Source organism: Anolis carolinensis, chromosome X (genome assembly GCF_035594765.1).
Source record: "Anolis carolinensis isolate JA03-04 chromosome X, rAnoCar3.1.pri, whole genome shotgun sequence".
Taxonomy (NCBI): domain Eukaryota; kingdom Metazoa; phylum Chordata; class Lepidosauria; order Squamata; family Dactyloidae; genus Anolis; species Anolis carolinensis.
In genome coordinates, this window is record NC_085847.1 from 388,665 (window position 1) to 416,309 (window position 27,645).

At 40.3% G+C, this 27,645-nt stretch overlaps 1 protein-coding gene across 2 annotated transcripts in view; it reads right to left on the minus strand.

Moving 5' to 3' along the window:
* Window positions 1–2,951: 2,951 nt before the first annotated feature.
* Window positions 2,952–27,645, minus strand: part of anapc5 (anaphase promoting complex subunit 5) — a 44,052-nt gene continuing 19,358 nt past the window's right edge. For both annotated transcript variants that reach the window (XM_062958737.1, XM_062958735.1), the window contains exons 8-17: window positions 26,754–26,835; window positions 23,815–23,904; window positions 19,404–19,585; window positions 17,571–17,706; window positions 15,146–15,220; window positions 12,367–12,488; window positions 9,322–9,429; window positions 9,072–9,219; window positions 5,794–5,956; window positions 2,952–3,257 (exon numbers count right to left, since the gene is read on the minus strand). In XM_062958737.1, coding sequence (XP_062814807.1) covers window positions 3,043–3,257; window positions 5,794–5,956; window positions 9,072–9,219; window positions 9,322–9,429; window positions 12,367–12,488; window positions 15,146–15,220; window positions 17,571–17,706; window positions 19,404–19,585; window positions 23,815–23,904; window positions 26,754–26,835 — 1,321 coding nt within the window. In that variant the 3' untranslated portion in view covers window positions 2,952–3,042. The remainder of the gene's footprint in view (window positions 3,258–5,793; window positions 5,957–9,071; window positions 9,220–9,321; window positions 9,430–12,366; window positions 12,489–15,145; window positions 15,221–17,570; window positions 17,707–19,403; window positions 19,586–23,814; window positions 23,905–26,753; window positions 26,836–27,645) is intronic.

Genomic DNA, 27,645 nt, shown 5'->3' on the forward strand with positions numbered 1-27,645 from the left:
ATCCCATCCACCCAAAATATCTCCAGAAACCAAAATATTATATTTTTTATTTCTATCAATGCTATCACTATTCTTACTTATTTCTCTTTCAAATTTAAAATTAAATCTTGACAGTTACACCAGTTGATTAAATAATCTATTATTTAATAATTTTATATATATATATATATATATATATATATATATATATATATATATATATGGTACTACAGAATGATTAGGTTATTATTATTATTTTATTATGACACAGCAAACAAGATAGATATGCTGGATTTCGTATCACAAAATCACAAGTCAAACACTTCCCAAGCGTTTAGGACTGTAATATATTATTATTATTATTATTATTATTATTATTATTATTTTATTATGACACAGCAGACAAGATAGATATGCTGGATTTCATATCACAAAATCACAAGTCGAACAATTCCCAAGTGTTTAGGACTGTGTGAAGTATTATTACTATTATTATTATTATTTTATTATTATTGACACAAAGATGTAGTATGACACAGCAAACGAGATCTATATGCTGGATTTCGTATCACAAAATCACAAGTCGAACACTTCCCAAGTGTTAAGGACTGTGTGATGTATTATTATTATTATTATTATTATTGACACAAAGACGTAGTATGACACAGCAAACGAGATCTATATGCTGGATTTAGTGTCACAAAATCACAAGTCGAACACTTCCCAAGTGTTAAGGACTGTGTGATGTATTATTATTATTATTATTATTATTGACACAAAGACGTAGTATGACACAGCAAACGAGATCTATATGCTGGATTTCGTATCACAAAATCACAAGTCGAACTCTTCCCAAGTGTTACGGACTGAGGGGTGTATTATTATGATTATTGGTTCCTGGCTAAACTAATATTTTCAAGTGCCATCAGTTTAAGACACATCAACTCACAGCAGATCCTTTGGACACCCATTAGTTTGTGCCCGCACCGTGGCGAACCCGCCCAGTTCCTAGCTGGAGCCAGGATGGCTTTTCCCATCTGCCTGAGCTTTCAATAATGCAAGATGAAGAAGAACGGATTGTTTTCCAAAGTGGCCGCCGTCCAGTGGGGCAGAAGCCCATCCCCTTTGGAAACCGGTTTGCCTCGTACGGACTTTGGAACACAGGTGTGCCGTTTGGCACCAACACCAATACATGCAATCCAATGTCAACAAGGATGCCGGGTTGGGAGCCGCACTGGCAGAGGGACAGGGTTGAAAACACAGCCCGCCTCCCCAACCCAAACCCTGGTGTTGATACATATAATATTGATAATCTATCTATATATATAAAAGGGTAATAAAATTTCGGCTTAGGACAAAACAACAAAACTACACATCCCAGAAACACTAAACTTGGCAGCACAACCCCTCATCCATGCCTCTACGTTCATACAACAAAAAGAAAAGAAAAATAAAGTCCTAATTAGAGGGAGAGGAAGAATTGTTTTTATCCAATTGCTGCCAGTTAGAAGGCTTGGTCTCCTAGCAACCCACTCAGCCCAGAGGACAGGCAGAGTTAGGCCTCACTTAGGCCTCTTGCACACTGCCTATAAAATACAGATTATCTGATTTGAACTGGATTATATGGCAGTGTAGACTCAAGGTCCTTCCACACAGCTATATAACCCATTTATAATGGACTTAATGTAAGGTAAAACCTTTACCTTAACTACCACCAATTCCTCAATACTTTATTTCCCATACCACCATACTTCGCCACAGCAACACGTGGCCGGGCACAGCTAGTCTATCTATATAAAAATGTAATGTATGTTTGTAGGACAGAGTAAACAACAAAACCACGGAACCAAATCACACCAAATGTGGCCACAAAAGACATAGTCACCCAATCTATGTCTTTCAAACAAAAAAACCTGGAAAAGAAAGTCCAAATTAGAGAATGAGGAAGAGCCGTTTTCAACCCTGGTTGCTGGTCAGAAGAGTAGGCGTCGCCCCCTTTAGGCCCCGCCCACTTTGTCTCCTAGCAGCCCCCTCGGCCACAATGGCACCGGGGTACAGCGAGGTTTCAGGCTTGAGGCTGCAAGGCTATTCACTGCTATTCCATCTGGCCAACAAAGCATTCCCATAAGCCACAGCCACGCGTGGCCGGGCACAGCTAGTAAAATAATATATTTTATTTACATATAACTTGTAAGCCGCCCTGACACAAAGACGTAGTATGACACAGCAAACGAGATCTATATGCTGGATTTAGTGTCACAAAATCACAAGTCGAACATTTCCCAAGTGTTAAGGACTGTGTGATGTATTATTATTATTATTATTATTATTATTATTATTGACACAAAGACGTAGTATGACACAGCAAACGAGATCTATATGCTGGATTTAGTGTCACAAAATCACAAGTCGAACACTTCCCAAGTGTTAAGGACTGTGTGATGTATTATTATTATTATTATTATTATTGACACAAAGACGTAGTATGACACAGCAAACGAGATCTATATGCTGGATTTAGTGTCACAAAATCACAAGTCGAACACTTCCCAAGCGTTAAGGACTGTGTGATGTATTATTATTATTATTATTATTATTATTATTATTGACACAAAGACGTAGTATGACACAGCAAACGAGATCTATATGCTGGATTTAGTGTCACAAAATCACAAGTCGAACACTTCCCAAGTGTTAAGGACTGTGTGATGTATTATTATTATTATTATCATTATTGACACAAAGACGTAGTATGACACAGCAAACGAGATTTATATGCTGGATTTAGTGTCACAAAATCACAAGTCAAACACTTCCCAAGCGTTAAGGACTGTGTGATGTATTATTATTATTATTATTATTATTATTGACACAAAGACGTAGTATGACACAGCAAATGAGATCTATATGCTGGATTTTGTATCACAGAATCACAGAATCACTTCCCGGCAAGCAAAATGTGTTTCTTCCACTTAGCAAGAAAAACACATTTTATTTTTTAAATCACAAAAGAAAGGTGTTGGAAGTAGAACAGGGTCTCAACGGCCCACGGCTGAGAGACCGTCACTTGAACCCACTGATCAAGGGGACCCCACAGGCGGGGAGCTCTTGGTCCAGCTGCCGGAAGAACATGGCACAATAATTCCTCTCCTGGGTCTTGCCCAAGCTGTGGAAGAGTCTGGCTTGGTAATAGTAAACATCGCGGAGCTGGTCCTTGCAGTCCACCCTCGCAAAATAGGTCTTGGCTTCGTTCAGGTTCAGGATCGCCGACTCCAGGGCTGCGAGCAGAGGAGAAAATAAAAATACTTCATCACAGAATCATACAGTTGGAAGGGACTCTGTGGGTCATCCAGTCCAACCCCATTCTGCCAAGAAGTAGGGAAGATGCATGACTTCCCTGGATCTAGGCCAGGGGTCCCCAAACTAAGGCCCGGGGGCCGGATGCGGCCCATCGAAACTATTTATCCAGCCCCCACGGCACAAGGGCAGAAGGGGGTTGGGCTAAATGGCCCAAGGGGTCTCTTCTTCTCTTACAACCCTTATTATTATTATCATCATCATCATCATCATCATTGAGGCTGGGTGGCCATCTGTCAGGGGTGCTTTGTTTGTGCTTTTGGTGCACAGAGGCAGAAGGGGATTGGACTAAATGGCCCAAGGGGTCTCTTCTTCTCTTACAACCCTTATTATTATCATCATCATCATCATCATCATCATCATCGAGGCTGGGTGGCCATCTGTCAGGGGTGCTTTGTTTGTGCTTTTGGTGCACAGAGGCAGAAGGGGATTGGACTAAATGGCCCAAGGGGTCTCTTCCAACCCTCTATTATTATCATCATCATCATCATCATCATCATCATCATCATCATCATCATCATCATCATCATCATCATCATCATCATCATCATCGAGGCTGGGTGGCCATCTGTCAGGGGTGCTTTGTTTGTGCTTTTGGTGCACAGAGGCAGAAGGGGATTGGACTAAATGGCCCAAGGGGTCTCTTCCAACCCTCTATTATCATCATCATCATCATCATCATCATCATTGAGGCTGGGTGGCCATCTGTCAGGGGTGCTTTGCTTGTGCTTTCGGTGCACAAAGGCAGAAGGGGATTCGACTCGATGGCCCAAGGGTCTATTATTATTATTATTATTATTATTATTATTAACATTGAGACTGCGAGGCCATCTGTCAGGGGTGCTTTGCTTGTTCTTTTTGTGCACAAAGGCAGAAGGGGGTTGGACTCAATGGCCCAAGGGTCTATTATCATTATTATTATTATTATTGACATTGAGACTGTGAGGCCATCTGTCAGAGGTGCTTTGCTTGTGCATTTGATGCACAAAGGCAGAAGAGGGTTGGACTCAATGGCCCAAGGGGTCTCTTCCAACCATCTTTATTATTATTATTATTATTATTATTATTATTATTATTATTATTATTATTGCTCAGTGGCCATCTATAGTCCGGCCCTCCAACGGTCCAAAGGATCCTGAACTGGCCCCCTGTTTAAAAAGTTTGGGGACCCCTGATCTAGGCACTAGACTCCTATTGATACCCATTGGCTTTTTAAGCTGCCGCATCACATTGTTGGCTCATGTTCACTTTCCTGTCCACGAGGACTCCAAGATCCTTTTCACATGTCCTGCTATTGAGCCAGGCATCCTCCTCATTCTGTCTCTTTGTACAGCAGAGTCTCACTTATCCAACACTCGCTTATCCAACGTTCTGGATTATCCAACGCATTTTTGTAGTCAATGTTTTCAATATATCGTGATATTTTGGTGCTAAATTCGTAAATACAGTAATTACAACATAACCTTACTGCTTATTGAACTACTTTTTCTGTCAAGTATTTTTATGTTTTGTGTCAGAACAGCCTGGGAGCCATATACAATGGATGTAGCTGGCGATCACCATGACTTTAGCTGGAGACTGTGTTGAATTTATTATGCTTAAGACCAGGGGTCCCCAAACTTTATATGCAGAGGGCCAGTCCACAATCCTTCAAACTGTTGAGGGGCCAAATTATCATTTGAAAAAAAATACAAACAAATTCCAACGTACACTACACATGTCTTATTTGTAGTGCAAAAACAACAACAACAAGAACAATTAAATAACAATGAAAGAGCAATACAATGTTTAAAAATAAAAACAATTTTAACCAACATACATTTATCAGGATTTCAGTAGGAAGTGTGGGCCTGCTTATGGCCAATGAGATAGTCAAGTTAATTAGGGTTGTTGTTGTTGTTGTTGTTGTTGTGTGCTTTCAAGTCATTTCAGACTTTGGGTGAGCCTAAGTCTAAAATTTATTTATTTATTTACTATATTTATTTACTACATTTGTATCACACCCTTCTCACCCCAAAGGGGACTCAGAGTGGCTTACAAATTATATGTACATACAATATGCTATATTATTAGCATAGCACACTATTAGTATTATATATTACTATATTGAACTATACCACTATACTGTAATATTATTAGTAATATATAATATATAATTAATACTATTGTACGGTATTATTATTATTAGTGTTGTATTACATTATAATATTATTATCAATATTATATGTATATACAATATATTATATTATAAAACTGAGGGCGGGGGCCAGGTAAATGACCTTGGAGGGCCACATCTGGCCCCCGGGCCTTAGTTTGGGGACCCCTGCTTAAGACGATCGGGGCAGTTTTGGATGAGGCTCCAAACGGCACTGGCAGGGGAACCCATGATAGGCATAATGGATCAAAAATGTGGCATTTGGGACACTGAGACAAATGTGTGAAGGGCACGTTTCTTACCTTCGGCCTTCTTGTGAGGAACCAAGGTGGCTGCCGAGGCCACCTGGCACTTGGCCACGAGAAACATGGCCGCTCCTTTGTCCAGCACCGAGCCGTGAGCCAAGGTGGGCTCGATCGTGGTGTTCAGCATGCTCAGGGCTTGCTCGGGCATCCCAAGCATGAGCTACAACCGAAGACAAGGACAAAGGTGACTACGAAAACAGGGGAATTCCAGACAAGAAACAATCAGGGCCAACAGAGGATTCCCCCAGGCTTTGAAGCTGCAAAGCCTTTCAATGCTAATCAAGGAGGTCAATGGCAACATTCACACTTTCTTCCAACAGACAAGAGTTCTTTCTCCCACCCTGGACATCATTCCACCATGTCTCCTGTACCAATATAACAATCTATATATATAAAAGAGTGATGGCATCGCGGCGACCCACAAAACAACAAAACTACAGGCCCCCCAACCTCGAAATTTGACAACACAACCCATCATCCACGCCTCTAGGTTGATACAACAAAAAGAAAAGAAAAATAAAGTCCTAATTAGAGAGAGAGGAGTAATTGCTTTTATCCAATTGCTGCCAGTTAGAAGGCTAAGCTCCTCCAACTTGGTCTACTAGCAACCCAATAAAAAATAATAAAAAAACACTAAAAATTAACACAATAAAATACTATAATAACAGAAAATAACTAAAAATAATACAAGAAAATAATAAAATATAATAAATAAAAATATAACTTACAATAAAATTAATAAATTTTTTTGCAAATAACGTCAAATAAAAATTACACAACAATTTTTAACCAATACCACCACCACTTTGCCACAGCAACGCGTGGCCGGGCACAGCTAGTAATATATAATAATCATATTATGCAATATTAATCCATATATATAAATGAGTGATGGCATCACGGCGACCCACAAAACAACAAAACTATAGGCCCCCCAACCTCGAAATGTGACAACACAACCCATCATCCATGCCTCTAGGTTGATACAACAAAAAGAAAAGAAGAATAAAGTCCTAATTAGAGGGAGAGCAATAATTGTTTTTATCCAATTGCTGGTCTCCCAGCAACCAACTCAGCCAAGGGACAGTCAGGGTTCAGTTAGGAGACAGGCACAGTTAGGCCTCACTTAGGCTTCTTCCACAGATTATCTAATTTGCACTGGATTATATGGCAGTGTAGACTCAAGGCCCTTCCACTCAACTATATAACCCATTTATAATCTTATATTATCTGCTTTGCACTGGATTATCTTGACTCCACACTGCCATATAATCCACTTCAGTGTGCATTTTATACAGCTGTGAAGAAGGGGCCTCATATAATCCAGTTCTAAGCAGATAATATAAGATTATCAATATACAATATACAATTCCTCAATACTTTATTTCCCATACCACCATACTTCGCCACAGCAATGCGTGGCCGGGCACAGCTAGTAATATAATATATTGTATAGGTAAAGGTAAAGGTTTTCCCCTGACGTTAAGTCCTGTCATGTCTGACTCTAGGGGTTGGTGCTCATCTCCATTTCTAAGCCCAAGAGTCGGCGTTGTCCGTAGACACCTCCAAGGTCATGTGGCCATTGGCATGACTGCATGGAGAGCCGTTATATTAATATTATATGCAATATATTGTATATGCATATAATATTAATAATGTTATCATGTAATACAATAATAATAATACACTAATGGTATATTTATATTACATGTAATTACTAACAATATTACAATATAGTGTTATAGTACAATATAGTCATATATAATGCTTATATTGTGCTATACGAATAATATAATATACTAGCTGTGCCCGGCCACGCGTGGCTGTGGCGAAGTCTGGTGGTATGGGAAATAAAGTATTGAGGAATTGGTGGTAGTTAAGGTCAAGGGTAAAGGTTTTCCCCTGACATTAAGTCCATTATAAATGGGTTATATAGCTGTGTGGAAGGGCCTTGAGTCTACACTGCCATATAATCCACATCCCAGAAACACTAAACTTGGCAGAAAAACCCCTCATCCATGCCTCTACGTTCATACAACAAAAAGAAAAGAAAAATAAAGTCCTAATTAGAGGGAGAGGAATAATTGTTTTTATCCAATTGCTGCCAATTAGAAGGCTAAGCTCCGCCCACTTGGTCTCCTAGCAACCCACTCACCCAGGGGACAGGCAGAGTTAGGCCTCACTTAGACCTCTTCCCCACTGCCTATAAAATACAGATTAGCAGATTTGAACTGGATTATGTGGCAGTGTAGACTCAAGGCCCTTCCACACAGCTATATAACCCATTTATAATCTTATATTATCTGCTTTACCCTTTACCTTAACTACCAGCAATTCCTCAATACTTTATTTCCCATGCCACCAGACTTCGCCACAGCAACACGTGGCCGGGCACAGCTAGTACAATATAATACAGTAATAATAACAATACACTATTATAATTGTATATTTATATTACATGTGATAGTAATATTACTAATAATATTGTAACATGATGGTATAGTACATTAATATCTATATATATAAAAGAGTGATGGCATCACGGCGACCCACAAAACAACAAAACTACAGGCCCCCCAACTTCGAAATTTGACAACACAACTCATCATCCACGCCTCTAGGTTGATACAACAAAAAGAAAACAAAAACAGAGTCCTAATTAGAGAGAGAGAGGAATAATTACTTTTATCCAATTGCTGCCAGTTAGAAGGCTAAGCTCCTCCAACTTGGTCTCCTAGCAACCCAATAAAAAATAATTAAAAACGCTAAAAAATAATTAAAAACACTAAAGAATTAATACAATAAAATACTATAATAACAGAAAATAACTAAAAATAATACAAGAAAATAATAAAATATAATAAATAAAAAGATAACTTACAATAAAATTAATTAAAAAAATACAAAAAACGTCAAATAAAAATTACACAACAATTTTTAACCAATACCACCACCACTTTGCCACAGCAACGCGTGGCCGGGCACAGCTAGTATTAATATATAATGCTTATATTGTGCTATGCTAATAATATAATATGTTGTATATACATATGATATTGATAATACTATTATGTCATAAAATATAATAATAATAACAATACACTATGATAATTGTATATTTATATTACATGTAATATTACTAATAATATTGAAATATAGTCTGAGGATGCCTGCCATAGATGTGGGCTAAACGTAAGGTGGGAATGCTTCTGGAACATGGCCCAAACAGTCTGGAAAATTCACAGCTCTACTTGAGAAATGCTTTTTGAACATACCTGGGAGAAAGCCAGGCAAAGGATGGTTTCCGAGGCCAGGTACTGGAGGCGGTATTCCCGAGCCAGCGCAAGAGCCTGGAGCAGGACCGGCAGGGCGGTGGTGTGGCGCATGGACCTCCAGTAGAGCTTGGCGATGGCCAGGAGCACCCTAAGCACAGCCCACGCACCCAGGAGAGAAAACAAGGAATATTACGGAGAACGCAAAGATCGGAGACTTGCCAATACTCCTCTGGTAGAGCCGGGTTCTTACCGAATGGCCATCTCCATGTTTTTGGTCTTCTGGCAGTGAATCAAAAGCTTCTGGAGGAGTCGGTGGGCCTCGGACATTTGATTCTGCTCTTTCAGTACCACCGCTTTTCTGGAAGGCAAAAGCACAACAATCCAGGCTGAGCAAGTCCCTTTCCTCTTGAAATTACTGGGGATGAAAGATGATGAACAGTACCGGGTCGGGTTAAGCCTCCGACCATTAAAAAAAAATAATAGCCCCAGCTTGCTGTTGACCTAGCAGCCCCGAAAGACAGTTGCATCTGTCAAGTAGGGAAAATTTAGGTACGCTTTATGCGGGAGGCTAATTTAACTAATCTACAACAGCATAAAACTGCTCACGAAGAAAAGAAGAGGAAGAACAGCCACCAATGGACGGTGAAGCAACAGCTCCCCCTGTGGCCGGAAATCGTGAAGCTGGAAAGATGTTAAAAATGCCTCTGTGTCTGTCTAAAACTGAATGTTGTTTGTCTGTTGGCATTGAATGTTTGCCATATATGTGTTCATTGTAATCCGCCCTGAGTCCCCTTCGGGGTGAGAAAGAAGGGCGGAATATAAATACTGTAAATAAATAAATAAATAAATACTGAATCCTCTTTATGGCACTCCACTAGTCGCTTCTTTGCCCACTGAGGTTAGGCAAGCCCCCACCTTGTTAGCCTTTAAGAAAGATCTAAAAACATGGCTTTCCTGATGTGCCTTTGGGGAGTAAATGTAATATATTACTCTGGCTATTCCCCTTGGTTTTTATCCTTTAGACTGCTCCACCATTTTATTTCCCTGTTTCCCCTTTTCCTATGTCTCTCTCTCCCGAGTTTTTAATTAAGTGTTCATGTGGCCTGCCCTGGTTTTCATTGTTTTCTCCGATTTGGGTTGTAATATATATACGATGATTTTGTACTGTTATACTGTGTTATGATTTGCTGTTTATTTTGTTATATTGTATGGTGTCTGGGCATGGCCCCATGTAAGCCGCCCCGAGTCCCCATAGGGGAGATGGTGGCGGGGTATAAATAAAGTTTTATTATTATTATTATTATTCTTTCCAGGATGAAACGAGACCATTATTATTATTATTTTACTAGCTGTGCTGCATTCCTATTTTACTACTATGAATGCTGCAATTAGTCACCTTGATTAGCATTGAATGGCCTTGCAGCTTCAAAGCCTGGGGAAAATCATTTGTTGGGAGGCGTTGTTTCCTTTCTGGAATTCCCCTGCTTTCAGAGTGTTGCTCTTTCTTTACTCTCCTGATTTCAGAGATTCTATTTTTCTGTAATATTACATCACCGTAATTTTAGATGGAGCCTCCGGTGGCGCAGTGTGTTAAAGCGCTGAGCTGCTGAACTTGCAGACCAAAAGGTCCCAGGTTCAAATCCCGGGAGTGGAGTGAGCACCCGCTGTTAGCTCCAGCTCCTACCAACCTAGCAGTTCGAAAACATGCCAATGTGAGTAGATCAATAAGTAAGGTAACAGCGCTCCATGCAGTCATGCCAGTGGCCACATGACCTGGGAGGTGCCTGTGGACAACGCTGGCTCTTCGGCTTAGAAATGGAGATGAGCACCAACCCCCAGAGTCGGACACGACTGGACTTAAAGTCAGGGGAAACCTTTACCTTTTAACCTAATTTTAGATATATTGATAATCTTATATTACCTGCTTAGAACTAGATTATATGAGGCCCCTTCTACACAGCTGTATAAAATCCACACTGAACTGGATTATATGGCAGTGTGGACTCAAGATAATCCAGTTCAAAGCAGATGCTGTGGATTATCCTGCCTTGGCATTCTGGGTTATATAGGTGTGTTGTAGGGCCTTGAGTCTACACGGCCATATAATCCAGTTTAAGTCAGATAATCTGTATTTTATAGGCAGTGTGGAAGAGGCCTAAGTGAGGCCTAACTCTGCCTGTCCCCTGGGCTGAGTGGGTTGCTATGAGACCAAGTGGGCGGGGCCTACCCTTCTAACTGGCAGCTAGGGAAAAAACAGCTTTTCCTGGTCCTCTAATTTGGACTTTAGTTTTCTAGGTTTTTTTGTTTTGTTTGAAAGACATATTTTGAATGGCTCTGTCTTTTGTGGCCAAATTTGGTGTGATTGGGTTCAGTGGTTTTGTTGTTTACTCCATAGTAAAACGCACATTACATTTATATAGAGAGCGATTTATTTATTGTTACCCCACATCATCTCCCCCAAAGGGGACTCAATTGGGGAGAAGCACCCTATGGGTTTGGTCACTGAACCAATTACAGATCCACCCAATAGTAGCCTTGTCTAGCCCATAAATAATATTTATTATTATTATTATTATTTTATTTTTATTTTATTATGCTACTGTTATTAATCGTAATGAAAATATCTGATATGCAGGACGTGTTTTCATTCACTGGACCAAATTTGGCACCAATACCCGATACGTCCAAATGCTAATACTCATGGGGTTGGGAAAGGATTGATTTGGGAGTTGTAGTAGCTGGGATGTATAGTTCACCTACAATCAGAGAGCATTCTGAACTCCACCAACAATGGAATTGAACCAAACTTGGCACACAGAACTCCCAATGGAAAATACCACAAGGGTTTGGTGGGCATCGACCTTGAGTTTGGGAGTTGTAGTTTGCCTACACCCAGAGAGCACTGTGGACTCAAATAATGATGAATTTGGTCCAAACTTGGCACGAATACTCAATATGTGCAAATGTAAACACTGGCGGAGTTTGGGGAAATTAGACCTTGAGATTTGGGAATGGTAGTTTCTGGGATTTATAGTTCACCTACAATCAAAGAGCATTCCGAACTCCACCACTGATGGAATTGAATCAAACTTGGCACACAGAACTCCCATGACCGACAGAAAATACTGGAGCGATTTGGGAGGAATTGATAGTGATTGAGGGGAGATGTAGTTCACCTACATGCGGAGAACATTGTGAACCCAAACAATGATGGATCTGGATTAGATTTGGCTCAAATACAAAGCTCATTTCAACAGGACTTCCAGGAAAGTTTCACACACCGACGATCTCTTACCTGTAAACCCCTTCGACGCTGTTCAGGGCCGTAATTCCGGCCACCAGGGAGTCGGCCACGTGGTACTTGCCATCGTTCATGGCTCGGTCGAACTGGATTTTCTGGTCAAAGAGCATCCAGAGCTAGAAAACAGACAAGACAATTTGGTATGATGCTTGCATCTATATTGTCACTTTCCATCTGTATTTTAAACATTTCTTTGTCACGTTTTGATTTGGGGGAGTTGTAGTTCACCCAGATCCATAAAGCACTGTGAACCCAAACAATGATGGGTCGGGACCAAATTTATCACGTACACCCAATACGCAGAAATTTAAATACAATTCTGGGGGGAATTGGCCTTGACATTTGGGAATTGTAGGTCCTGGGATGTATAGTTCACCTGCAATCAAAGAGCACTCTGAACCCCACCAGCGATGCATCTGGACCTAACTTCGCACACAGAACCCCTATGACCAACAAAAAATACTGGAGGGCTTTGGGGGGAATTCACATTGGTTTGGGGGAGTTGTAGTTCACCCAGATCCATAAAGCACAGTGAACCCAAACAATGATGGGTCGGGACCAAATTTATCACATACACCCAATATGCTGAAATTTAAATACTGGTAGGTTCTGGGGGGAACTGGCCTTGACATTTGGGAATTGTATGATATCTATGATTCTATTATTGTAGGTCCTGGGATGTATAGTTCACCTGCAATCAAAGAGCACTCTCACTCCCACCAATGATGGACCTGGACCTAACATGGCACACGGATCCCCCATGACCAACAAAAAATACTGGATGGCTTTGCGGGGAATTCACCTGCATTTGGGGGAGTTGTAGTTCACCCAGATCCATAAAGCACTGTGAACCCAAGCAATTTATTTATTTGTTTTTCAAACTTATATGCCGCCACTCCCCTAGGGCTCGGAGCGGCTTACAAGAACTGGCTAAAATCAACAATTTAAAAAACATCTTAAAAACATCTTTAAAAACATTTTAAAAACCTCCAATGATGGGTCTGGATCAAATTTATCACATACACCCAATATGCCAAAATTTAAATACTGTTAAGTTCTGGGGGGAATTGGCCTTGACATTTGGGAATTGTAGGTCCTGGGATGTATAGTTCACCTGCAATCAAAGTGTTATGGTTGAGCCTTCGGGCTCCGGTAATGAAAGAAGGGGTCGTAAGACTCCTCGAGAGTCAGACACTCTCGAGGTGCGTGAAAGGAAGCGGCTCCGGGATTTGTTTGCAGAGCCGACAGATGAGGACTCATTTGAGGGTTTTTCTCAGGGTTTGGAGGAAGAGATGGCCAGCTCGGAGGAGGATGATATGGAGTGGACTCGTGTGAGGGAGGATTTGGGTGTTGGGGAAACAGGCAGTGAAAGCATGGGAGGTGATTGGCGGGTTGCAGGATCAGACCCATGGACTGGCTGGAGGGATGGAGCGGGATCCACAGCTGGGGATGCTGTGGGGCGTAGTCAAAGGTGCTTTAGCTCTGATGAGGATGATGATGTTGGGGCGCCTGGAATTGGGATGGCAGCTGACAGCGATGATGAGCTTGAACTGGGATAAAATGGGGTTTGGGACCAATGTCTAATTGCGTTGGGCAAGGTAATCTGTACGGACGCTTGGGCTCTTGCTGGGGAATTTCCTGAAGACGGGTGTGTTTCATTACTGGATACGTAAGTTTACCAAGGACGGGGCATTGACGGCGGGAGGAACTGTGTGGGGTTTTTCTCTGTGCAACTTGTGTTTAATCTTGATAGCTTGGACCTCCGTCGTCTTTTTGACGGGCAATATCTACTTTCACTGGATTGACGCTGGACTGACTGACTACGATTCCGGATTAACCCTTCTGCTGGCTATCGGTGTGACCTTTGGATTCCTTGACGACTACGCTTGGCTTTTGATCTTCTGGACCGGATTGGGACCCTGCTGACTGCCGTTACCCTAAACCTGAATCTTGACTACAACCACGCTCTCGTTCGCTGCAGGAAGGAGTAAACAAGCCTGGTTTACTCCCCTGCTGTTCCTGAGTAGCAGAGAGGAATCTGCCGCCAGTCTTCTGTTTACATTCTAACTCCTGTTGATTCTCTTTTGTTTGCATTGTTTGCCAAGCTGAAGTAAGCTCTTTGATTTAATCCGGATTATACTCCTGTTTAACCCGGTTTTTCCCTTTGAACTGTTTAAGCTCAAACTGAGCTGCTTTTTGGTTATTTAGCACACTGAAGTCAAGTGTTTGCCCTGTTCTTTGTTCCTTACGGGCGTTTTTAGTTCTGTAACCTCAATAAACTGAGTTTTGTTTTACTTGCTGGCGTTCTGTCTATGACACAAAGAGCACTCTGAACCCCACCAATGATGGACCTGGATCTAACTTGGTACACAGAACCCCTATGAGCAACAAAAAATACTGGAGGGCTTTGAGGGGAATTCACATTGGTTTGGGGGAGTTGTAGTTCACCCAGATCCATAAAGCACTGTGAACCCAAACAATGATGGGTCTGGATCAAATTTATCACATACACCCAATATGCTGAAATTTAAATACTGTTAAGTTCTGGGGGGAACTGGCCTTGACATTTGGGAATTGTAGGTCCTGGGATGTATAGTTCACCTGCAATCAAAGAGCACTCTGAACCCCACCAGCGATGCATCTGGACCTAACTTGGTACACAGAACCCATATGACCAATAAAAAATACTGGATGACTTTGGGGGGAATTCACATTGGTTTGGGGAGTTGTAGTTCACTTATATACACACACACACACACACACCAGAGCTCACCTGAGCATGCTGACTGTTGGGAGGAAACCTCTGTTTTAAGTGCTTTAGGATGTCAGCGGCGGCAGCAAAATACCCCTGAAACAGAACCGAGACAGAGAGAATGAAGTCCTGTTGGAACTCAACCACATCCTGCACAAGTTGAGAGTCCTCATCAAGGAAATCGAAAGGCAGGGAAAGCCATTGTCTGCCTCTCTCTCTCTTTCTCTCCTGTTTGTTAGACTGATACTTCTCAAGGACATGCCTCTTTTCATTCAAAGTATAAAAGTAATACACTATTATAATTGTATATTTATTACAAATATATAAAATAATTATATAAAATAATTTGTATGTATTGTATATTTATATTACATGTAATATTACTAGTAACATTGCAATATAGTTGTATAGTACAATATAATAATATATATTGCTTATATTGTGCTATACTAATAATATAAAATACTGTATGTATATATAACTTGTAAGCCGCCCCGAGTTCCCTTCGGGGTGAGAAGGGCGGGATATAAATGTCGCTAATAAATAAATAAATAGTACAATATAATAAATATATAATGCTTATATTGTGCTATACTAATAATATAATATATTGTATGTAAATATAACTTGTAAGCCGCCCTGAGTTCCCTTCGGGGTGTGAGAAGGGCGGGATATAAATGTCGCTAATAAATAAATAAATAGTACAATATAATAAATATATAATGCTTATATTGTGCTATACTAATAATATAATATATTGTATGTAAATATAACTTGTAAGCCGCCCTGAGTCCCCTTCGGGGTGAGAAGGGCGGGATATAAATGTCGCTAATAAATAAATAAATAGTACAATATAATAAATATATAATGCTTATATTGTGCTATACTAACAATATAATATATTGTATGTAAATATAACTTGTAAGCCGCCCTGAGTCCCCTTCGGGGTGAGAAGGGCGGGATATAAATGCCGCTAATAAATAAATAGTACAATATAATAAATATATAATGCTTATATAGTGCTTATATTGTGCTATACTAATAATATAATATATTGTATGTAAATATAACTTGTAAGCCGCCCTGAGTCCCCTTCGGGGTGAGAAGGGTGGGATATAAATGTTGCTAATAAATAAATAAATAAATACATTATTATTATTATTATTATTATTATTATTATTATTATTATGCGGTTGTTGCTCGACTACATTTTTTAGATGCTTTCTCCTTTTTGAAATTACCCAACACATCCATGGTAAAGAATCTTGTGAAGAAGCCGGAAAGGCCGCACAGACACAGCCAGCTATAGCTGCTCTATTGGACTACAACTCCCAGAATCCTGAGTCAACAGGAACCTTCCTCTCACTTTGGGTAGTTTACTCTGCACTGACCTAGGACGTGATGCAGCATCAAGGCTAAAGCGTCCTTGAAACAGAGAGCTTTTCTCACACACAGGAAAATAATAATAATAATAATAATAACAAAAATAAAAATAATAACAAAACACTGCACAACAAAACACTGCATGGAAAGTTCCTTGACAAAATTGAAGGAAAAGCTGATAAAGAGAAGACCTGGCTGTGGCTCACGAATGGGACCCTGAAGAAGGAGACAGAAGGCCTGATCCTTGCAGCCCAGGAGCAAGACATCAGGACAAAGGCAATCAAGGCCAAGATCGAAAAATCAGCTGATGACCCAAAGTGCAGACTGTGCAAGGAAACCGATGAAACCATTGATCATATCCTCAGCTGCTGTAAGAAAATTGCACAGACAGACTACAAACAGAGGCACAACTATGTGGCCCAAATGATTCATTGGAACCTATGCCTCAAGTATCACCTCCCTGCAGTTAAGAACTGGTGGGATCACAAACCTGCAAAGGTTGTGGAAAATGAACACGCAAAGATACTGTGGGACTTCCGAATCCAGACTGACAAAGTTCTGGAACACAACACACCAGACCTCACAGTTGTGGAAAAGAACAAGGTTTGGATCATTGATGTTGCCATCCCAGGTGACAGTCGCATTGAAGAAAAACAACAGGAAAAACTCAGCCGCTATCAGGACCTCAAGATTGAACTTCAAAGACTCTGGCAGAAACCAGTGCAGGTGGTCCCGGTGGTGATGGGCACACTGGGTGCCGTGCCAAAAGATCTCAGCCGGCATTTGGAGACAATAGACATTGACAAAATTACGATCTGCCAACTGCAAAAGGCCACCTTACTGGGATCTGCACGCATCATCCGAAAATACATCACACAGTCCTAGACACTTGGGAAGTGTTCGACTTGTGATTTTGTGAAACGAAATCCAGCATATCTATCTTGTTTGCTGTGTCATACAACGTCGTTGTGTCAATAATAATAATAATAATAATAATAATTTTATTTTTATACCCCACCAAAAAGGGCAGAAAATGGGCCTCGATCAAAGCCATGGCACCCACCTGCTCGGCGTGCAGCTCGGCCAAGTGGCAGAGGACCACGGCAAAGGACTCGGTATTGTTCTGCTGGACGCCCACGTTCACAGCCTCCAAGGAGTTCATGCTCAGCAACATCTGGACCTGCTGGAGCACCATGGTGCTGAGGCAAAAGGAAGACCGGCTTAGAGTTAAGTTTCTAAATCTGTGGAATGATGTCCAGGGTGGGAGAAAGAACTCTTGTCTGTTTGGGACAAATGTAAGTGTTGCCATTGGACAGCTTGATTAGCATCAAACAGCCTTGTAGTCTCAGAGCCTGCCTGGGGGCATCCTTTGTTGGGAGGTGTTAGCTGGCCCTGATTGTTTCTTGTCTGGAATTCCTCCGTTTTCTGAGTGTTGCTCTTTATTTACTGTCCTGATTTTAGAGCCAGATTTTGTTTATTTTCAACTAGATTATACAATCCTCTCCTTGCACTTTATTACTAATTTCTACTCAAGGATATTATGCCCCATTTCACATTGCCCTCCGTTTTAAACTCTGTTATCTGATTATGCACTTTATCCATACACTATACTAATAATATAATTTATTGTATATGCATATAATAATAATAATAATAATACACTATTATAATGGTACAGTAGAGTCTCACTTATCCAAGCATCGCTTATCCAAGCTTCTGGATTATCCAAGCCATTTTTGTAGTCAATGTTTTCAATATATCGTGATATTTTGGTGCTAAATTCGTAAATACAGTAATTACAACATAACATTACTGCGCATTGAACTACTTTTTCTGTCCAATTTGTTGTCTAACATGATATTTTGGTGCTTAATTTGTAAAACCATAACCTAATTTGATGTTTAAAAGGCTTTTCCTTAATCCCTCCTTATTATCCAAGATATTCGCTTATCCAAGCTTCTGCTGGCCCATTTAGCTTGGATAAGTGAGACTCTACTGTATATTTATATTACATGCCATATTACTAATAATATTACAATATACAGTAGAGTCTCACTTATCCAAGCTAAACGGGCCGGCAGAAGCTTGGATAAGCGAATATCTTGAATAATAAGGACGGATTAAGGAAAAGCTATTAAACATCAAATTAGGTTATGGTTTTACAAATCAAGCACAAAACATCGTGTTATACAACAAATTTGACAGAAAAAGTAGTTCAATTGAATTGAATGTTTGCCATTGTATGTAGGAATCCGGCCTGAGTCCCTTTGGGGAGATAGGGCAGAATACAAATAAAGTTGTTGTTATTATTATTATTATTATTATTATTATTATTATTATTATTATTATTTACAACATTTTGACCCCGCCTTTCTCACCCATAGGGACTCAAGGCGGCTTACAGGGGTTGGCAAAATTCAATGCCCAAAAACAGAATTCGATAAAATCAAACAGCATAATTGCGTCAATTAAATACTTGATAAAAACATTACACAAAGTTTAAAACACATAAATAATTCAGTCCATTCATCCAAATACCTCGTACATAAACCTTAGTTTGAACCATACAACATTCCCACTTCCAACAGACAAGAGTTCTTTCTCTCTCCCACCCTGGATATCATTCCACTGATATATAAACCCTATGTGCCTAGTTTCCAACAGACCTCTCAACCTTTGAGGATGCCTGCCATAGATGTGGGCAAAACGTCAGGAGAGAATGCTTCTGGAACATGGCCATACAGCCCGGAAAACTCACAGCAAACCAGTGATTCTGGCCATGAAAGCCTTTGAAACAAGTATATTTTTACACTTCAGAAACTTTTAATTTTGGCTGAAAACAGCCAACTCTGCAAACAATACAAGCATTTTCTTGCCTCCCGGAACCGGTTTGTACCTGCGACCGTACAGTCTCCAGATCGCCGTCTTTTGGGCGATGCTGATGTCGATGAGTTCAGACAAGCTGTGTTTCCAGTGCAGGAGATCCGAGTCCTTCAAGGCGTCCATTAGCTTGTTGGCCGTCTTCCCGGCTAAAGCTCTTTGCTGAACCATGGACTGGATCCCCAGGGAAGCCAGATACTAAGAGGGAAGAAAGAAAGAATGAATTAGTCAAAAGGAAATCCAAGTACAAGATACAAGAGCCAAGATTTTAGGTTTCCATAGCTTCAATGCCACTTTGAAGCTGTAGACCAGGGGTCCCCAAACTTTTTAAAGAGGGAGCCAGTTTATGATCCTTCGGACTGTTGGAGGGCTGGACTATAGTTGGCCACCGAGCAATAATAATTAATAATAGTAATAATAATAACAAAATAATAATAACAACAATAATAATAATAAAAAGAGGGTTGGAAGAGACCCTTTGGGCCATTCAGTCCAATCTCTTTCTGCCTTTGTGCACCAAAAGTACAAGCAAAGCACCCCTGACAGATGACCACCCAGCCTCAATGTTAATAATAATAATAATAATAATAATAATAATAATAATAATAATAATAAAAAGAGGGTTGGAAGAAACCCCTTGGGCCATTTAGTCCAATCCCCTTCTGCCTTTGTGCACCAAAAGCACAAGCAAAGCACCCCTGACAGAAGACCACCCAACCTCAATGTTAATAATAATAACAACAACAACAACAACAACAACAACAAAGAGGGTTGGAAGAGACCCCTTGGGCCATTTAGTCCAATCCCCTTCTGCCTTTGTGCACCAAAAGCCGTTAGTATTACCCCTGACAGATGTCCACCCAGCCTCAATGTTAATAGTAATAATAATAATAATAATAATAATAATAATAATGGTTGTAAGAGGCCCCTTGGGTCATTTAGTCCAACCCCCTTCTGCCCTTGTGCCGTGGGGGCCGGATAAATGGCTTCGATGGGCCGCATTCGGCCCCCGGGCCTTAGTTTGGGGACCCCTGCTGTAGACAATGACGGTTTCAGGACTTGCAACCTGCTGTTTTATGAACCAGAATAATAATGATAATAATAATAATAATAATGACAATTTTGTCCATTTCAGGACTTGAAACCTTCTGTTTTATGAACCAGAATAATAATAATAATGACAATTTTGTCCATTTCAGGACTTGAAACCTTCTGTTTTATGAACCAGAATAATAATAATAATAATAATGACAATTTTGTCCATTTCAGGACTTGAAACCTTCTGTTTTATGAACCAGAATAATAATAATAATAATAATAATAATAATAATAATAATAATAATAATAATAATACATTTTGGAAGTGTCCGACGTGTGATCCAATACCACAATCAGCAGAGTGTCTGCTGTGGACTCATCTTGTGTTTTAAATAATAATAATAATAATAATAATAATAATAATAATAATAATAATAATAATAGACTATTTTGTCTGTTTCAGGACTTGAAACCTTCTGTTTTATGAACCATAATAATAATAATGATAATAATGCACTTGGGAAGTGTCCAACATGTGATCCAATACAACAGCCAGCAGAGTGTCTGCTGTGGACTCATCTTGTTGTGTTTCTAATAATAATAACAGACTGTTTTGTCCATTTCAGGACTTGAAACCGTCTGTTTTATGAACCAGAATAGTAATAATAATAATAATAATAATAATAATAATAATAGACAATTTTGTCCGTTTCAGGACTTGAAACCTTCTGTTTTATAAACCAGAATATTACTACTACTACTACTACTACTACTACTACTAATAATAATAATAATAATAATAATAATAGACTATTTTGTCCGTTTCAGGACTTGAAACCTTCTGTTTTATGAACCAGAATAATAATAATAATAATAATAATAATAATAATAATAATGGACTATTTTGTGTTTCTGGGATGTGTAGTTTTGTTGTTTTGTCCTAGGCCGAAATTTCATTACCTTTTTATATATATAGATATGCATATAATATTAATATAATAATATAATACAATATAATAATATACTATTATAATATTTATATTACATGTAATATGACTAATAATATTACAATATAGTGTTATAGTACAATATAGTAATATATAATGCTTACATTTGTGCTATATAAATAATATAATATAATGTACTAGCTGTGCCCGGCCACGCGTTGCTGTGGTGAAGTATGGTGGTATGGGAAATAAAGTATTGAGGAATTGGTGGTAGTTAAGGTAAAGGGTCCCCTGGGCTGAGTGGGTTGCTAGGAGACCAAGTGAGCGGAGCTTAGCCTTCTAACTGGCAGCAATTGGATAAAAACAATTATTCCTCTCCCTCTAATTAGGACTTTATTTTTCTTTTCTTTTTGTTGTATCAACCTAGAGGCATGGATGAGGGGTTGTGCTGTCAATTTTCGAGGTTGTGGGGTGTTTACTTTTGTTGTTTTGTCCGCTGCCATGATGCCATCACTCTTTTATATATATAGATGTACATGTATGTATGTGAAGGTTGGGTTGCTGAGCTGAAGGTTGCCGGTTTGAATCCAACCCGGGGAGAGCGCGGATGAGCTCCCTCTATCAGCTCCAGCTCCATGAGAAAAGCCTCCCACAAGGATGGTCAAAACATCAAAAACATCCGGGCAATGTCCCCTGGGCAACGTCCTTGCAGACGGCCAATTCTCTCACACCAGAAGCACTCCAAGTGGCCAGCTTCTGGTCAAAGGAAATCTAGTATGATGCCAAGATTTTAACTTCCTTTCTATTTTTAAATACATTGTAACTGTATCCTCAGTTAGCTTCTGACACAATAAGTCAGGGGTCCCCAAAGTACGGCCCGCGGGCCACATCCGGCCCATCGGAGCCATTTATCCGGCCCCCGCGGTGGTGGCTCCTTCCTCCTCCGCCAAGAAAGGTGCATGTAGTGTGGAGAAGGAGGAAAAGGCACATGCCTTTCTTATCTCCATCGCCCCACAGGCACTTTTCCCACTGCCGCTGCTGAGGAAGGGCCACACGGGGCGAGGAAAAGGTGTGCGGCTTTCCTCCCTCACCCCAGGGGCAGCTTTCCCACCATCGAGGAAGGGCTGCACGGGGGGAGGAAAAGGCATTCCTTTCCCCCCCCGCTGCCGCGGCTGAGGGAGGCCGCGGGAAAGGTGAGCGCAGGGTGAGGGAGGAAAGGTGCATGGCTTTTCCTCGCCCTGCACTCACCTTTCCCGCTGCTGCCGCCGCCGAGGAAGAGCTGCACGAGGCGAGGAAAAGGCATGTGACTTTCCTCCCTCACCTCGCGGGCAGCTTTCCCGCTGCCGCCGTCGAGGAAGGCAGTGGGAAAGGTGCGCGTGGGGTGAGAGAAGTGAGAAAGGCGCACGCCATTTCCTCGTCACGCACGCACCTTTCCCGCTGTCGAGGAAGGGCCTCACGGGGCGAGGAAAAGGCGTGGGCCTTTCCTCCTTTCCTCCTCGCTACCGCTGAGGAAGGCCTGCACAGAACGAGAGAGGAGGGAAAGATGCTCACCTCGCACACTCCTTTTCCTCCTCCTCCCTCACCTGGTATGCGCCTTCCTGCAATGGAGGAGGCGAAACGACAATAGGGGCACCTGTGGTAAAAGGTAGAGGGCTCCCGTTTTATCTTGCCACACAGACTCCCTCCTTTGCAGCCCTGTCGTGGATTCATTTTTCTTGAAGGCTAGCCATTTCTTCCAACCCTGATTTTTAGTGTATTATTGTTGTTGTTGTTGTTGTTGTTGGTCAGGGGTGCTTTATGTTTTGGTTCACAAAGGGAGAAAGGGGTTGGACTCTATGGCCCAAGGGGTCTCTTCCAACCATGTTTATTATGGTGTTGTTGTTGTTGTTGTTGTTATTGGGTGGCTATCTGTCAGGGGTGCTTTGATTATGATGTGATGCACAAAAGCAAAAGGGGGAGGGAGTAGATGTCCCAAGGGGTCTCTTCCAACCCTCTTTATTATTTTGATGATGATGATGATGATGATTATTATTATTATTAACATTGAGACTGTATTTGTTCCTTTTTTGTTTTTGTTTTTACTTCAAAATAAGATATGTGCAGTACGCATAGGAATTTGTTCATAGCTTTTTTTTAAAAAAAACTATAATCCGGCCCTCCAATGGTCTGAGGGACCGTGAACTGGCCCCCTGCTTAAAAAGTTTGGGGACCCCTGCAATAAGTAAATAAATAAACCAATCCTTGAGGTGTCCAAGACAGACCTCTATTCTCATAAACGTTGAGCCTTGAATGTATTGTTTTGAGTTCTGCAGGATGCCAACAATGCCCGTTGGTTTTTTAAAAAATGTTTCTTTATCTTGCAAACAGCACTGGAAACATTGAACGGAGGGGAAGGATAACAATTCCTTCCAAACACATGGAACTGAGATAAACTAGACGTACCGGCAATCCGAAGAAGACAGATTTCTTCACAGAGTGTTCCAAGAGAACGCCGCTGTCTGCTTTTTTCTGCTCCAAGATGTACAGCCAGCTCTGGCAAGAGGAGAATTGGAGAATTAAGAGACAAATGGAAAAAACATATATATGTGCCCGGTCACACGTTGCTGTGGCGAAGTCTGGTGGTCTGGGAAATAAAGTATTGAGGAATTGGTGGTAGTTAAGGTCAAGGGTCAAGGTTTTCCCCTGACATTAAGTCCAGTCGTGTCCGACTCTGGGGGTTGGGGCTCATCTCCATTTCTAAGCCGAAGAACCGGCGTTGTCCGTAGACACCTCCAAGGTCATGTGGCCATTGGCATGACTGCATGGAGAGCCGTTATTTTAATATTATATGCAATATATTGTATATGCATATAATATTAATAATGTTATCATGTAATACAATAATAATAATACACTAATGGTATATTTATATTACATGTAATTACTAACAATATTACAATATAGTGTTATAGTACAATATAGTCATATATAATGCTTATATTGTGCTATACGAATAATATAATATACTAGCTGTGCCCGGCCACGCGTGGCTGTGGCGAAGTCTGGTGGTCTGGGAAATAAAGTATTGAGGAATTGGTGGTAGTTAAGGTCAAGGGTAAAGGTTTTCCCCTGACATTAAGTCCAGTCGTGTCTGACTCTGGGGGTTGGGGCTCATCTCCATTTCTAAGCCGAAGAACCGGCGTTGTCCGTAGACTCCTCCAAGGTCATGTGGGATGACTGCATGAAGCGCCGTTACCTTTCCGCCGGAGCAGTACTTATTCATCTACTCTCATTTGCATGTTTTTGAACTTTAGGGTTGGCAGAAGCTGGGGCTAACAGTGGGGGCTCTCTCCGCTCCCTCAATTCAAACCTGCGACCTTTCGGTCCAGAAGTTCAGCAGCTTAGTGCTTTAACAGGCTGCGCCATCAGGGGATATTATTTCCTAAAGGTTGTGAAAATACAATATTTATTTATTTTTTTGTCTGTGTTGGCCCTGATTGTTTCCTTTGTGGAATTTCCAATTTCCCTGCTTTCAGAGTGTTGCTCTTTATTTACTGTCCTGGTTTTAGAGATTATTTTGTTCTGTATTATTCTATCACAGTAATTATTTCATATTAAAGTAGAATCTCAAATGTCTGAATTATCCAACGCAGTCTGCCTTTTAGTAGTCAATGTTTTTCTGGTCAGTGTTTTAAATTCATTGTGATATTTTGGTGGTAAATTTGTAAATACAGTAATTACTACAGGGCATTACTGCGCATGGAATTCCTTTTTCTGTGAAATTTGTTGTATAACATGATGTTTTGGTGCTTAATTTGTATACTCATTACCTAATTTGATGTTTAATTGGCTTTTCCTGAATCCCTTCTTATTATCCAACATACTCACTTATCCAACATTCTCCCGGCCTGTTTACGTTGGATAAGTGAGACTCTACTGTATATTGATAATCTTATATTATCTTCTTAGAACTGGATTATATGAGGCCCCTTCTACACAGCTGTATAAAATGCACACTGAAGTGGATTATATGGCAGTGTGGAGTCCAGATAATCCAGTGCAAAGCAGATAATATAAGATTATAAATGGGTTATATAGCTGTGTGGAAGGGCCTTGAGTCTACACTGCCATATAATCCAGTGCAAATTAGATAATCTGTGGAAGAAGCCTAAGTGAGGCCTAACTGTGCCTGTCCCCTGGGCTGCGTAGGTTGCTAGGAGACCAAGTGGGCGGAGCTTAGCCTTCTAACTGGCAGCAATTGGATAAAAACAATTATTCCTCTCCCTCTAATTAGGACTTTATTTTTCTTTTCTTTTTGTTGTATCAACCTAGAGGCATGGATGATGGGTTGTGTTGTCAAATTTCGAGGTTGGGGGGCCTGTAGTTTTGTCGTTTTGCAGGTTGCCAGGATTCCATCACTCTTTTATATATATATATATATATATATATATATATATACACAGTAGAGTCTCACTTATCCAACACTCGCTTATCCAACGTTCTGGATTATCCAACGCATTTTTGTAGTCAATGCTTTCAATATATCGTGATATTTTGGTGCTAAATTCATAAATCCAGTAATTTCTACATAGAATTACTGTGTATTGAACTACTTTTTCTTCCAAATTTGTTGTCTAACATGATGTTTTGGTCCTTAATTTGTGAAATCATAACTTAATTTGATGTTTAATAGGCTTATCCTTAATCCCTCCTTATTATCCAACATATTCGCTTATCCAACATTCTGCCGGCCCGTTTATGTTGGATAAGTGAGACTCTACTGGATTTCGTATATAAGTAAGGTTTTATTATTTATTGTTATTATTATTATTACATGCTGTGCATAATTGTGTGTGTGTGTGTATATATATATATATATATACACACACACACACACACACACACACACAATTATGCACAGCATGTAATAATAATAATAACAATAAATAATAAAACCTTACTTATATACGAAATCCAGCATTTGAACTCGTTTGCTGTGTCATACAATGTCTTTGTGCCAATAATAATAAGAACAATAATAATAATAAATAATAATAGTCCTAAACACTTGGGAAGTGTTTGACTTGTGATTTTGTGATATGAAATCCAGTGTATAGATCTCGTTTGCTGTGTCATACAATGTCTTTGTGTCAATAATAACAATAACAATAATATAATAATAACTATTCTTGTACCCCGCCTCCATGTCCCCCGAAGGGACTCGGGGCGGCTTTTCCACCTTTGTGGAAAAGGGTGATTTCTTTGAGTGGGATGTGACCGATGGGAAGAGTTCACAACTCCATTTGGAAATCTGATAAGGATATGGGAAGCATTTGGTCCCATCTTTCCCTCCAAGTTCCAGACACACAACAACTTCCCCCCATCCCCGGCCCCGTGCTTACCAAGCAGTGCTGCAGGCAGACGTGGTCGTTGGACTCCTGGGCAATGCGGATGGCTTCCTGCAGGGCGAGCGCAGCCTGCTGGCTACAAAGAAAAAGCAATATCTGAAAAATATGCACCACAGCAAAGGTTCAAAACATAGAATACAATATGTATATTAGAGCATCATATACATAATAATGTAAACAATAATACAAATAATAATACAACTGATGATCCAATTCTGTCAGCTGTAGTGGCACACAGTCGTAACTTTTAGACTGCAATCATCCAGATTTAATTGCTACACAGAGCAGTTTTCAGTATAAAACATATATCAGACATATATCAACAAGACTCCAACTAAAGTTTGTTAGCGACACAATATGTGTACATTCAGTCTCTTCAAAATGGCATGTAATATGCTGTAAAACTAAATATATCAGTGTACAAATCAATTGGCTCAAACCTGGCTTGGAGTCAAAACAAATCAAAGTCTCTGTAGTCTTGGAGTAGTTCTATAGGACTCCTCAGGATGTAAATGCAGTCAATTGGCTGTAGCTTCAGTTTGTAACAAATGTTGTAGTTGTTTACAGTTCCCAGCCAGTTCCTACTCCAAGAATACAGAGACTTTGATTTGGATAAATATGCCAAAATTATTATTAGGATTATTATTGTGTTGGCTTTCATGGCCGGGATCACTGGGTTGCTGTGAGTCTTTCGGGCTTTTATGGCCATGTTCCAGAAGCTTTACAGCCCAAAAGACTCGCAGCAACCCAGTGATTCCGGCCATGAAATCCTTCGACAACACAATAATTATAATAATAACATAAATAATTTTGGCATATTTATCCTGCCCCTGAGATCCAAAGATCTCAGGAGAGGTGGGTAAGAATAATAATAATAATAATAATA